General features: G+C 40.2%; 4 protein-coding genes across 8 annotated transcripts in view; 1 reads left to right on the top strand and 3 right to left on the bottom strand.

Annotated features, from left to right (window-relative positions):
• On the bottom strand, window positions 1-3,383 carry LOC113213279 (uncharacterized). 4 transcript variants are annotated; one of them, XM_052266386.1, is made up of 8 exons: window positions 3,296-3,383; window positions 2,731-2,838; window positions 2,391-2,629; window positions 2,115-2,319; window positions 1,843-2,012; window positions 1,543-1,723; window positions 1,237-1,452; window positions 1-1,147 (listed from the first exon to the last, which is right to left on the bottom strand). In XM_052266386.1, the coding sequence occupies exons 2-8, from the start codon at window positions 2,827-2,829 to the stop codon at window positions 905-907; spliced, it is 1,353 nt and encodes a 450-aa protein (XP_052122346.1). In that variant the 5' UTR covers window positions 2,830-2,838; window positions 3,296-3,383; the 3' UTR covers window positions 1-904. The 4 variants fall into 4 exon arrangements, with proteins under 4 accessions (XP_052122346.1, XP_052122345.1, XP_026288088.1 ...); XM_052266385.1 differs by having other exon boundaries at window positions 3,187-3,329; XM_026432303.2 differs by lacking the exon at window positions 3,296-3,383 and adding an exon at window positions 3,099-3,247.
• A 270-nt stretch (window positions 3,384-3,653) lies between these two features.
• LOC113213263 (endonuclease/exonuclease/phosphatase family domain-containing protein 1) lies at window positions 3,654-8,166 on the top strand. Of its 2 annotated transcripts, none has more exons than XM_026432285.2 (12): window positions 3,654-3,803; window positions 4,063-4,208; window positions 4,287-4,498; window positions 4,581-4,785; window positions 4,878-5,067; window positions 5,169-5,415; window positions 5,796-5,847; window positions 5,955-6,032; window positions 6,110-6,229; window positions 6,333-6,498; window positions 6,590-6,730; window positions 6,812-8,166. In XM_026432285.2, exons 2-12 carry the CDS (start codon window positions 4,068-4,070, stop codon window positions 6,961-6,963), a joined length of 1,704 nt encoding a protein of 567 aa, XP_026288070.1. In that variant the 5' UTR covers window positions 3,654-3,803; window positions 4,063-4,067; the 3' UTR covers window positions 6,964-8,166. The 2 variants fall into 2 exon arrangements, with proteins under 2 accessions (XP_026288070.1, XP_026288062.1); XM_026432277.2 differs by having other exon boundaries at window positions 3,757-3,866.
• A 114-nt stretch (window positions 8,167-8,280) lies between these two features.
• On the bottom strand, window positions 8,281-9,361 carry LOC113213299 (NEDD8). Its single transcript, XM_026432327.2, has 4 exons — window positions 9,197-9,361; window positions 8,865-8,882; window positions 8,602-8,714; window positions 8,281-8,532 (listed from the first exon to the last, which is right to left on the bottom strand). The coding sequence occupies exons 1-4, from the start codon at window positions 9,212-9,214 to the stop codon at window positions 8,448-8,450; spliced, it is 234 nt and encodes a 77-aa protein (XP_026288112.1). The 5' UTR covers window positions 9,215-9,361; the 3' UTR covers window positions 8,281-8,447.
• Window positions 9,362-9,427: 66 nt separating this feature from the next.
• LOC113213409 (uncharacterized) overlaps window positions 9,428-11,985 on the bottom strand; it is a 4,916-nt gene continuing 2,358 nt past the window's right edge. The window contains exons 2-3 of the mRNA XM_026432474.2: window positions 11,736-11,808; window positions 9,428-9,552 (exon numbers count right to left, since the gene is read on the bottom strand). Coding sequence (XP_026288259.2) covers window positions 9,517-9,552; window positions 11,736-11,808 — 109 coding nt within the window. The 3' untranslated portion in view covers window positions 9,428-9,516. The remainder of the gene's footprint in view (window positions 9,553-11,735; window positions 11,809-11,985) is intronic.

Genomic DNA, 11,985 nt, shown 5'->3' on the forward strand with positions numbered 1-11,985 from the left:
ACATAATAAAAGTTATTTTTAATATCTTCTAATGGTCAGAAGGGTGCCCGATATGATTGTAGGCCAAATATAGTTCTAAATATTTTGACAGACATAGTGACAAGCTTTCTAGTTTTTACCCAGTTCATACTAATTGTATAAAAGCAGTCTTTTAGTTCACTGTTCCCTTAAGTATTTTCAAGCAATGCCTTTTATTTATGCTTTGCTGCAAACTTGTAACAAGTGCACATTATTCTCTGCACCATTACAAAAAGTCAGGCATTACTTAGAGACAATCTAAAATCACACATTAAAATCTATACATAAAAATTGGGATTTCTATCATTATTAAAAGTATCTACAATAGTTAGTCCATTGCAGTATCACAGTGCAAGCCTATTTTGCTCATTGCTACCTTACAACAACGAAGGTTGAATAGTTTTCACTGGTATCAATGTTTTTGCACATTGAAAACATATGGCCAGTGATTGCACACAAGGTACATGAAAAAAGAGGAGAATTATACATCAAAAATTCCTTTCAACAAACGGGTTATCAAAATGCTGTATGATTGAACCCAACATTTTGATATTAAGACTTCATCTCAAACCTCCTAACACATCACAGCTTAAAGAAAAGACAAAAAAAAAAGGAGACAACAAACAAACATCAATCAAAACTAAGATTTACATCACAATATGCCAGATTGTTCGATTACCTAACTTTTCTACAGTATTACAATATTTTATTTTTTAAAAATAAAAACAAGTCTCAGTACTCTTCATACACATTACATTCAGCAGTTAAAAACCATAAACAAAATTATCATATAATAACAAAACACAAAATAAAGAAAAAATAATATCAAATGACTGGAGATTCTTGAACAGCAACAAACCAATCCCCCCTTTCAAATATACAGAAGTTATTGAAACACATGGCACTGCCCCAATGTTAAGATGGTAATACCCGCCCCTGCTAAGAGTAGACAAAGATAACGTCCTGATATAGGTACTTGGAAAAGTTTAGCTTGCATGTGGAGAGATGATGTGAATAATAACACAGCATCTAAATCTTCATTAGGTGTGTCAAGGTACACAAACGGACGTACACGGACATCGTGACCCAAGCGCTTAGTTTTTTCGCAAGCTGATGTGAGACGTGCAGCCTACAAAAAACATAATTTAAAAGTAGCCGTACATTAAACATCTATAAATTTGTAGGTCATAATAACCGACAGTAGAAATAGTCTGTTACCTGGATAAAAGGAGCTACTGATGCTAAAACCCACAGGACAACGTTTAAAACACTCACAACAATTATTGGATGAGTGTCTTTGTCCACATAATCGTAGTTAAAAATCCACATTAGCCCTGCTGAAGCCCATGATACATTGACAACAGTGAAAATGCAGACGGCTGGTGCCAATTCCTCATTTAGGTACTCCAGTAAATTTTGAAATTCGTTAATTTCCTGAGAAGAGAAGCAAAATCATCAAATTGAGGAGATAGAGTGTTTATGTATAAGAGAAGCATTCATAATACACTATTCATTACCACTAACCCTCATGAACTCCAATGGTTGCAAGCTATGCTGCAGAAGTTTTTTCCGCAGGAAATGTAGATGGGAAGTGAGGAGCTGACTTTGAAGACAATAACTTGCAGTTATAGTAGCTTGAACCATATCATGCCACAAAGTTGAAAATAAAAGCAAAAGCTTGAGTGCTATTTTCAGCTCAAGCGGGCTGCCAAACAAGTATCCCCTTGCTGTTAATTGTCCAATTATTTTATTTCTACAATTCACTGAAGGCAATTAAGTTGCCTTGCTAAATTATTTTTTAGACTTGCTTCAAATTTGACTAACCTGTGTTCCAGCCACTGAAATATTACAGTTCCATCAAGCATCATAACACTTACTGCAACCAGAGACAGGCTCACCCACAAGATGCTACAGCCGATAAAGAGCCAAAGAATGCGGACCAAATACCGTTGACTAGAGGGGGCATTATTAGGACCAGATGAGAGGAGAAATGCCTAGGGAAAAAAAAACATAAGACAAAGAAAAAGGAATATACATTTTTTAATCACGCATAACGTAAATGAAACAAATTGGGAAAGCAAACTGATAAAACTCACCCTCTCCATTAAGTTCTGTAGCTGTTCATTTTGACGAATCCGGAACAGCCACAATGCATACACATAGCCTGCCAAATGGAGTAAGCTAGGAAGAACATAGCTAAATACCAAGCTTCCATAGCACACCTGTTCATGAGACTTCACTACATCAGCAGCTGACCGTGAAAATGTGGGCTTTGACTTGTAGCAAAACCCTCTGTCTCTCCTGGAGAGGAAAAATCTAATTTAATTAACAGTAGAAATGGATTAAAAGCCACTCTTTATCAAATAACTTACCTGAAACAGCTCATGTACTGTAGAAAATATCCCATGCACATAAATGCGAGAGCTTGAACTAAATGTAAATGACCTAAAATGCTGAGGCATTGAGACTCTGTTGGTTCTAAGGTCAATGGTCGAAGACCCATTGTTGCTAGAAGACGAGTGTAGGGCCTTAATATTGTAAATTTACAATAGCGCAAAACTGCAGCAGTACTTAGCAAATCCTCGCCGGTCTGGTCAACCACCTCTGCGACCTGAAACATACAACTTTGTAGCAGAGTTGGCAGTTAACTGATAATTTAGTTGATTTGCTCCACTATAGATATCATTCTTCATATTTCAAGAAAGTAATCACATCAACACTGCTGAGAAGATCATCTTCAGTTCCTCCAGAACTTCTCTCATGTGTCAGTTGTCCTCCTGGGTACTCTGACGAAGCGATAAATCGTGGCATCTTGCATATCTAATAAAACACAGAACTTTCGTCAAGATGGGAAAAAATATGATACCTTTCACATTGAACTACTGCCACCCTAATTTAAGGAGGGTATAAATAACTGAGATATTTTTGTAAGATACAACAATTAATCACTGTATAAACCAGAACCCAATCCCATAATTATTAAGTGAAGGGAGATAACCTAAGAACTCTTACATCCATCGTGAACCGGTCCATCCTCACTCCTAGCCTCCAGCAAAACTGAGATATGGTTTGTCACCTACCCCACAACACACGAATAGAAACGGGGCGACCCGGCTTGCGGTTTGTGGTTGTAGAAAAAATGCCAGTCAAGCACGAGCAACTTCTTACTCTCGTCTTTCTCACGTTCTTCTTTTCGATTCCAACGGCTTGCGAGTTGTTTTTGTCTTATTTCTCACACATCCCTTCCCTTCTCCCGAATTATCACACGTTTATCTACCGGCCAAATGTCAACGGTGTTCGTCAAAGTCAAAGCAACAGCTGATGGGTGCTGCTACTACCGCCATCACCACAACAACGGGCATGGCTACAACTACTCGCTCAGGGCCGCTGATCGAGTTCCGTTAAACTCAAACAGATGGCGTTAGCAGTGCGGGGTGGGTGTGTGCAGCAAGCAGACAGCCTAGCTGACAGCAGCTGCAGCTGACAGTGTCAGCAGGGCCTTTCACGGCCGTTCTGCTGGCACCACTAATTGGTTTCTTGGACATATTTGTCGGATACGCTAAAGAGACTGTCAACATGCTGTGATATACGAAGCATTCCACATTTTAGTGTAGAAAGGGCACTATCCTGCATTCAATAACTTTAGCTGGCACTAATGCTGTTGAATGAATGAGAGCAACAGTGCAACTACTGGGACTGGGGTGCTGTCACTCAAGACTGCGATGGTTCAGGGTCAAAGTGCAGCCATAATCGTGAATGATTCATCAGTATCTGAGGAGTACGAGGTGAGTTCTGCATTTTACGAGCGGTAGTCGCTCCGCACGCTTGCCCCCCCACACACAGCAAGAGTAAGTACATTTCCTTAGAAGAAAAAAAAGGGATTTTCTGGTTATATTGCAATTTACAGCAATTTTCATTGATGTTTTTTCTTCTTATTTTAGTTAGCTTTTTAATTAGTTAGCTCTGTCTCTGTTTAATGGAGAAGAATGGTTGAACTGTGTACTTTTTTGAGGGTCTGTAACCCTATTTTCCTTATATTTTCAGTGACGATGGGGCAAAACAGCAGTGTTCCAGTTGTTGGCCGCAGAAAATCTTTTCGGAACAGTTGGCGATCTCCTTTTCCACCAAGATGTCGCTCTCGGAAAGGAAATTTATCTGCAACTTTCAATGTTTTGGATGTAGATACGAAGGTTTGTTGACCGTTCCTATTTATCTTGCATCCTTGAAAAAACATTCTAACAAGTTTTCTTATACTTTTGTTCACATAGATTGACCAACTTAATGTAAATATTGCTAGTGAAGAAGAGCTTATGACTCTACCGGGAATATCCCGTATTGATGCTCACTGTATTGTGGAATATAGACAAAGGCTGGGACGGTTTAAGAAGGTTGAAGATCTTGCTTTAGTGTCAGGAATTGGAGCTGACAAGCTTTCTTCCATAAAGCCTGAGATCTGTGTTGGTCCCCGTCGCTCTCCTAGGTAATAATTTATCTCAAGTTAAATTTTAGGAAAGCATTTTTTATTTATTTTTACATTTTACTCATGGGAACGTTTGTTTTAGCTGTGCTTCTTCTCGGGCTCAATCTGTTGATAGTCTACCAAGTGTGGACAAACCTTCACCACGACCGTTGCCTCTAGTTAATATAAATTCAGCAACAATATTTGAACTGCAAACTATCCCTTGTTTCACTCAAGAGATTGCTGCTAATGTAATTGATTATAGAGACAAGCATGGTAACTTTGCTAACTTGGACCAACTAACAAAAGTAGGTTCTGTAACAAGGCTGAAAAACTGTTACAACTATTGTTGTGGTTGTTGCTTTAATAAGCCTGCATTTAATTATGCTTGTGATTTCAGGTTAAAGGTATCAACCACATAAGACTGGGAGCGGTTAGATCAAGGCTCACCATTGACACAGAACAAAGTTCTGCTCCTGTTCGTAATGGCTTTCCCCCAATTTTTAATCTAGTCCAAAGTACACCGAAAGGATCTCCGAAACTGCCATCGAGCCATTCTTCACAGCCCATTGCAAATGGCAAAATTTCTGGTATGTATAAAAATAAGATATGCTTGTAATCTTTTGTGAACCCTTTTCTCAACTTTTAAGATTGACTTTTCTGTACACTTGGCTAAAATTCAAAATTTCAGGCCATCGTAAAACAATGTCAGTTCCAATTAAATTTGGACCAACATCAAATGGAGTAGCTGTTCGTGACATTTTGGATATTTTGTCTGCTTGTTCACCAAGACCAATTGTTGAAGACCATTTTGATGGAAAACGAAAGGGTAGACCAGCCATGAGAATCGCAACATGGAACCTCAGTGGTCTTTCCATAGAAAAGGTTGAAAATCCTGGTGTAAAAGAAGTTATTTGTCGTACCATCCTAGAAAATAGGTATGTATAAAAATTATTATCCAATATTTAATTGGCACATTAAAAAAGTAAACTGTAGGATATAAATATTAATTTTGGGAAATTTAACTTTTTAGAGTTCTTTCAACTGAAGCCATGCCTGTTATCTTTGTTATCTGGGAGAAGTAGTTTTCAATTAGGTAGATAAGAGAACAAGTGTTGAAGAGATTGAAAAAAAATGTGTTGTTATCTTTTTTTTTTTTGGAAGCTCTTAGGGAAAAAAACCCTCAAATCTGACTTTCTACCTACTGGCAATTTTGTTGCGGCTTATTGTAGGAGTAATGAGGAGGGAGGGATGGATGGGATGGAAGAGGTGTACTGCTGTTTCTCCTGAAATTATCCTAGTATTTGTGTTGGTCCAGGTTTTCTTTGGTTGCCCTCCAGGACATCCAGAGCACTGAAGCCCTAGAAAAGGTAGAGTTTAATTCAATTTACTTACTTATATGAAAAAAACAAAAACAAAAACAAAAAACTTTTGAGAAATTTACATTTTGCCTATAATTTGGATCTTTGGATTTTAGATTTGCAATGAACTAAATTTCCCCACTCTGCGTCGTGTCAAGGAGTGGAAGGAGAATTCACATTCATGGCTCCATCAGGTAAGCTTTGCAAGTATTAATATGGCACTAATACCCTTGCAACTTCTCTTAATGTTAATTTTTTCTTTGTTCATAAGTGCTGCAAAGGGCTTGGCTTTTTGTGGGATACAAGTGATGGTATTTCTCTGTCGACTGTGAATATGGAAAAGCTACCCGGCCTGGAAGACTCACCTGAAGTTCTTCATGCAGTTTTCAAGGTAATAAATGAAAATAAACCAAAGAAAAACAAAAGGAAAGAAAAAAGTTTCTCTGTTAAGTTACAGATCTGTTAAGGAAAATTGATTGTCTTTTCCCCTCCAGATTGGTGGTCTCCAGGTATCAATTACAAATGTGAATTTTGAAGAAACTCTCCAGTGTGATCCAAAAACAGACATTCTCAGTACAATCTCCAAAGAGTATTTAAAAGATGAAAGTAGTAATCAGATAGTTTTGGGTGATTTTTCATTCTTTCAGGACAGAATTGAAGGTAGTGGTTACTATTGGTTGGAATATCTTCGTTACTTTAAGTTAATTATTTAAGTTATACCATTTAAACTGACTTGACTTTGTGTTTTCAGAATGTGATGATGTAAAAGATTTCCAAGCAGTTTTACCAGCCAAAATAAGTACTAACAGCATTCCACTGAATCACCATAGTCTTGATTACTTATTCACTGACAATATATTCCTTAACAAAACTGTTAAGAGTCAATATACTGGTAAGACATTCACCTGCTAGAGTTGAAATGAAATATAAATTTGTCCTCTAACTGCTACATATTGCACAATTTCAATTCCAGATATGAGTGGTGTAGTCCGACAAGGGTTAACCCACCTAGCTATACCCCGTAGTTGGTCTTGGGGTGGCCCAGCTAGTGAGCACTGCCCTGTTTGGTGTGAGTTTTATGTATCTAAAAAAGTACTGTCCCCTTGTGCTACCCGCAAAGGTTGACAGGCTAGAAGTTAAAGACTAAAAAATAACAATTTTCAATGAATTAAGTAGTGTTACGACTGCTTCAAATGCCCAACTTGAGTTTCCTTGTGCAAGTGCAAGATCATCAAAGTTTACCTGCAAAAAGGAGAAAGATGCTTTTATCTTATGATCATATTATTGCTGTGATTTTTGAGGCATGATAGTAACTAATTTGTGGCCGGCCTGAGACCTTAAATGTGTTCATGACTTCAGCTCCTAGCTGTATGTTTTAAAATGCAGCTGCGTTGGCTATCTTCAACTTTCTCTCTGGAACACGAGCTCTATTTTTACAGCAATCTACCACTACTTTGACATTATGAAAGTGTTGAAGGGATGTGATAAATATTATTTTCATAAATTTCGTAAAATTGTAAGTTAGTAACACTTCATGAGCCTTTCTTATTGTTCACAAGAAGCAATTATGTTTATTTAAGGTCCAGGTCTTAACATTGTTTTCGCAATGTCAAGTGACTATACGGGACATCTAAGAAAACCTTCTGTGATTTCAAAATCCAATTTTCTTGAGATTGATTTTTGTTTATTTGTTTTTAAGTGTAAATACCACTACTTTTAATAGCATCTGATTATCCTATTCTGCTTTTCTCTCCATCTGCTCAATTTGTTAATACTAGTCTAGGTATTAGAATAATAATAAAGTAGTCCTGTATTTTATTTAGATATTTATCTCAGATTTTGTTAGTTTACTTTAACTAAAAATGATTTTCTTTAAGCATATCATTAGTTCTATTCCTGTCTGTTACCTTTTCAAATGAAATAATGTATTTGCAAACTGATTCTTTCCACAAGCCAAAAGTTTTCAGTTTATCAGTGGGATGTGCGGAGCGGGCTGTTCCATAACATGTAAATAATGTGTTTAAAGAAAACTTCTCATGCTCAATTCTGTGTATCAACATGGACGCTAGCTCTAAGGCTTTAAGTTACCAATGACCTGTGCCTAACTAAGTCATAGAAAACATAAGATAGTATACCTCTTTATACCATTTTGATTGCTGACACTTGTGATCTAGAACTGGTATTCAATAATCCTGCCTTTGGAGAAATTTTCTCCTGGAATTCCTTGAATCAGCTCTGGATTAGTTTTAAGCTTTTATGAAATTCACTCTGCGGTATGAACTTTTCCCTGCAGATCAAATTCCAATAAATTCTTTACATGGTACTTAAGTTAATTGAAGTTCTTGCATCATTAGTTTCACTTAACATTAATATAAAATATGGAACAAAATTTGAGATTCACAAAAAAAAAATTAACGATACAGGGAAAAGGATAATATTAGCCTGATTTAAAAGATTTAATACAATAAATTACAACTCATGTTGTTCATACCCACAGCACATTTAAGAAACTTGAAATAGAATCAAATCTGGAGAGCACACAGCATACATGGTATTTGACAAAGAATACCAGAATCACAATTTAGTCAAGCAAGTCCATACAACAGAAATCATTCTCCTCCTCTTAACGCCAAAACAAGATGCAATACTGATCCTCCTTGAACTTTGTAATCTTGGGCAGTTTTGTCATCACTCCTGCAAAATCATGAAAATAGATTAGAATATATTGGCCCACAGCTTAGTTTAATTTCATGAAAGGCTTACATTTGTTTTCCAGAAAAAATGAGACGTTGCTGTTGGGGAGGAATGCCTTCTTTTTCTTCAACCCGCTCTTTGATTCTCTCAACTTTATCAGTAGGTTCAATGTCTATCTCAATCTAAATAAATAACACAAAATTTGAAATAATATCATTCACATTAATTATGGCTATTAGGATGAGAACTATTACTGGACAAACAGACTCATATAAAGTCGATCTACTACTAAGCGCTTCTTCTTAAATGAGAAGGTCACTGACCACACTTACCTCTTTCCCGGTGAGAGTCTAGCGACATCAACATGTAAAGAAAGAGAAACAGTATTGAAAGGGAGTATCATTTTAATAAATTAAGGTTGTAAACACTGAAATAAATTACTGATGGGACTAAGCGGCCAAATCACAAATAAGGTTAGGGCACGCTTTTAATTTGAAACCAACTTCAAAAACAGGAAAAACACTGGTAGAGAGTAAACTTTGACGAATAAAACTTGATTAAAATATTAAAATACAGTATATCGAACAAAAATTACGGCACGTAACAGAGAATGAATGACTTGCCTACCGGTAGCAATTTGACAGATCACACGCTAACGACTCACCTTCACTTTGATAAGCATATTGACGGATAAATAAGGTGATTTTAGAGACTAAATTAATTATTGGAACAATTCCTAAAATGCTGACACTTGATTTAAAGTTCCACTGGCTCAGATTCCAACGCTCTTTAACCTCACTACTCAACCAACAAACACAACCCGAGACCCGAGAGCTCAGCTCAGCTTGCCTTCGGCGCCGGTAGAGTGCGCCCCAGTCTTGCCGTTTCTCCCTGTTTTCCCCCCGTTTTCGTTGACTTTTCTTTTCGGCGGTGACGTGATGTAACATGTAACCAGCCCACGTTTCAGCCAATGACGACCAGAATTTAAGGTTGAATACGTTCAGGTATACGTTCGACGACCTTGGGATGTTCAAATTAAAGCATTTTAATTCTGATACGATGTATTATTTCCATTTCAAAAAAATACAATTCCTCTCCAACCCGACCAAGATTCGATGGTCATTCCCCAGCGCGTTTAGCCAGGGCCACCAGGGTTTAGAGCTGTGTGGTAGGTGGTAGTGTACTGTAGGCCTTTTCTCATAGTGTAGGCGAGGTGGCTTCAAGCCAATACTGCACTGGACCTGGAGGGTGTGGACAGTTTCTCGCTAGTTCTGCAACCATGGGCCATTGGGGCTCTCCCCCCTCTCCCCCTATCAAACCCGCTGCGGGCTAGCCAATCCCCGACGAGTAAAGTTCCAGCGGGCACGTCCTTCCCTCTAAGGCGTTTTGTGTCAGTTCAAAATGCAGTGATCAGAAATTAATTTTACTTTGAAGCAGATTTACATTATTTCATACAAATTTGGTTTGAAACATATGTTCGGGGTCGTACCCAAACCAAACTAAGGGACACATTTTCGGGGACCACGCTCTACCACCAGGGGGAAAGAGGGGGGGGGGGGTCGGCCAAGTCACGTAGTTTTGACATTTTGTCGACAGTGTTGTGTTTTAACACCGCTTAAAAGAGCATAGTTTTGAAAAATGATGAGAGACCCGTTTCAGCGAGACTAAACACTGAACTCTACTGGTGCTCAATCGCAAAAGTCACCACGAAATTCAGTTTTCAACATCAGCAAACATGCACTTTTTGTTAAAATGCTCTAGACAGACGGGAAATAACGCGTATTATAAAAGACACGTGATAAGGAGGGGAAGAGGGGGGGATGGGGCGTCATGAAAACACCACGGAGCCCCACAAGGGGCGGGGGTCCAAAAGCGGCCAACATGCGTGGTCACGTGGTTTGGGTACGTCCCCATACCCGCAGGCGCGGTATAAGGAGGGAGCGACGCACTGTGGGTTGCCTACATACAGGGGTTTTGTAGCACAAATTGCCTACCTTTCAGGCGGCTCACTAGAGACGATGGGGGGGGGGCGATCGCCCCCCCCCCTTTACCGCGCCTGCATACCCGGTGGCTGATTTGCACCGCGCACTTCTGTTGTAAGGCTGTGCCGCAACGTGCGGGCGGGTTGCCTACTCACTCGGCCCATAAGGCCATGGTCAGGGGTGATACGCAAGCCCGCACACACCCCACCTCAGGTATAGCATATGCAAGTGTAAAATGTACCAGCAGAAAATATGACCGGGCCTAGATTGAGCACACCCGTAAAAAAGAAAAAAACCTCCAATGACCCACCTTTTGACGTCAAAATGAGTTCAATTGGGTTCCGTAGGGGGGCGGGGGGTATCCGATGCCCCGCTTTCCCCCGTCGAAAACAGTGAAATGCTCCTTCATTTAAAAAAAAAATAGTGTATTGAAACGGTTTTTGACGGGCATGCGGGCGACTTTCTCCTCGGATAATTTTGAGCGGTGACCGACTCACCCTGCTTATTATGTTATAGTGTCTTAACATACAGGGTGGTCGCTGTGCCCTGTCCGAGCAAACGCATAAGCTAGCCCGCAAGCGCGGTGCGTGCGACCGGTTTTGCCTATCGTCTGCAGCCTTATAGCTCCCCGTGCTCGTTTCCTGGGATGAGGCAGGTGAGGGCCCTCATCGGGAGGGACAGCGACCACCCGCTATAATGTCCTGGGTCAAAGGTAGCGACGTTGCATCGACATCGAAACGATGTCGATGAAATTTTCATTGCTGGCTGGGGAAAGCCATCAAAACGGAGGAACATTTTCACGTGATAGTGACGGTCACGACTCAAAGTCCTTCATAATGTTGAGTAGTTCATCGCGCTTTATCGGAGACTTCCGGACCTGGAGGGAGGGAATTAGAGTTTGCAATCGGTCGGGAAAGCCCGGCGCGCTTGCCCGACCTCCGAGCGGGCGAGAGAGAGAGACGGCACTAGCTGTCTCTCTCGCACGCACGGTAATCGCCACCCATCTCCGATGAAACACGCGACATCGCGCGTGCCGCCGCCAAGCAGCGGAGAGACCGAAAGTGGATGTTCGGATCATCTCAGTGTGTTTGTTGTCCAGAGCCAGTGGTGGCGAATCGGATGTGAAAGTTGAAAGGGGCTGAGGTCGTGACTGTGGAAGGGTTTATAAAGAAGGGCGACAACGGTACGTTTCCAAATTGGTCAAGGATTTACAAGTCGTACAACAATCAGTTCAGCAGAAATCGGAAGAAAATCATCAGTCCAAGTTGTCGCAGTGGTGTCGGCTGGAGCGATCCTGAAACATAGAAAACGAAACGTATTAGAAGACTCGCTTCATTAGGATTAAGGAACTGGGGAAGGGGGGGGGGCGGCAGCGTTGCGACCTGCGTCGCGCCCCAGACTCCCGCAGACATGACGTCATCAGTCCGACTGCCCTTGGCACACACACCCCCTTCCTCTCCCTCCCACCCCC

Source organism: Frankliniella occidentalis, unplaced genomic scaffold (genome assembly GCF_000697945.3).
Source record: "Frankliniella occidentalis isolate FOCC.00 unplaced genomic scaffold, Focc_3.1 Scaffold38, whole genome shotgun sequence".
Lineage (NCBI taxonomy): Eukaryota > Metazoa > Arthropoda > Insecta > Thysanoptera > Thripidae > Frankliniella > Frankliniella occidentalis.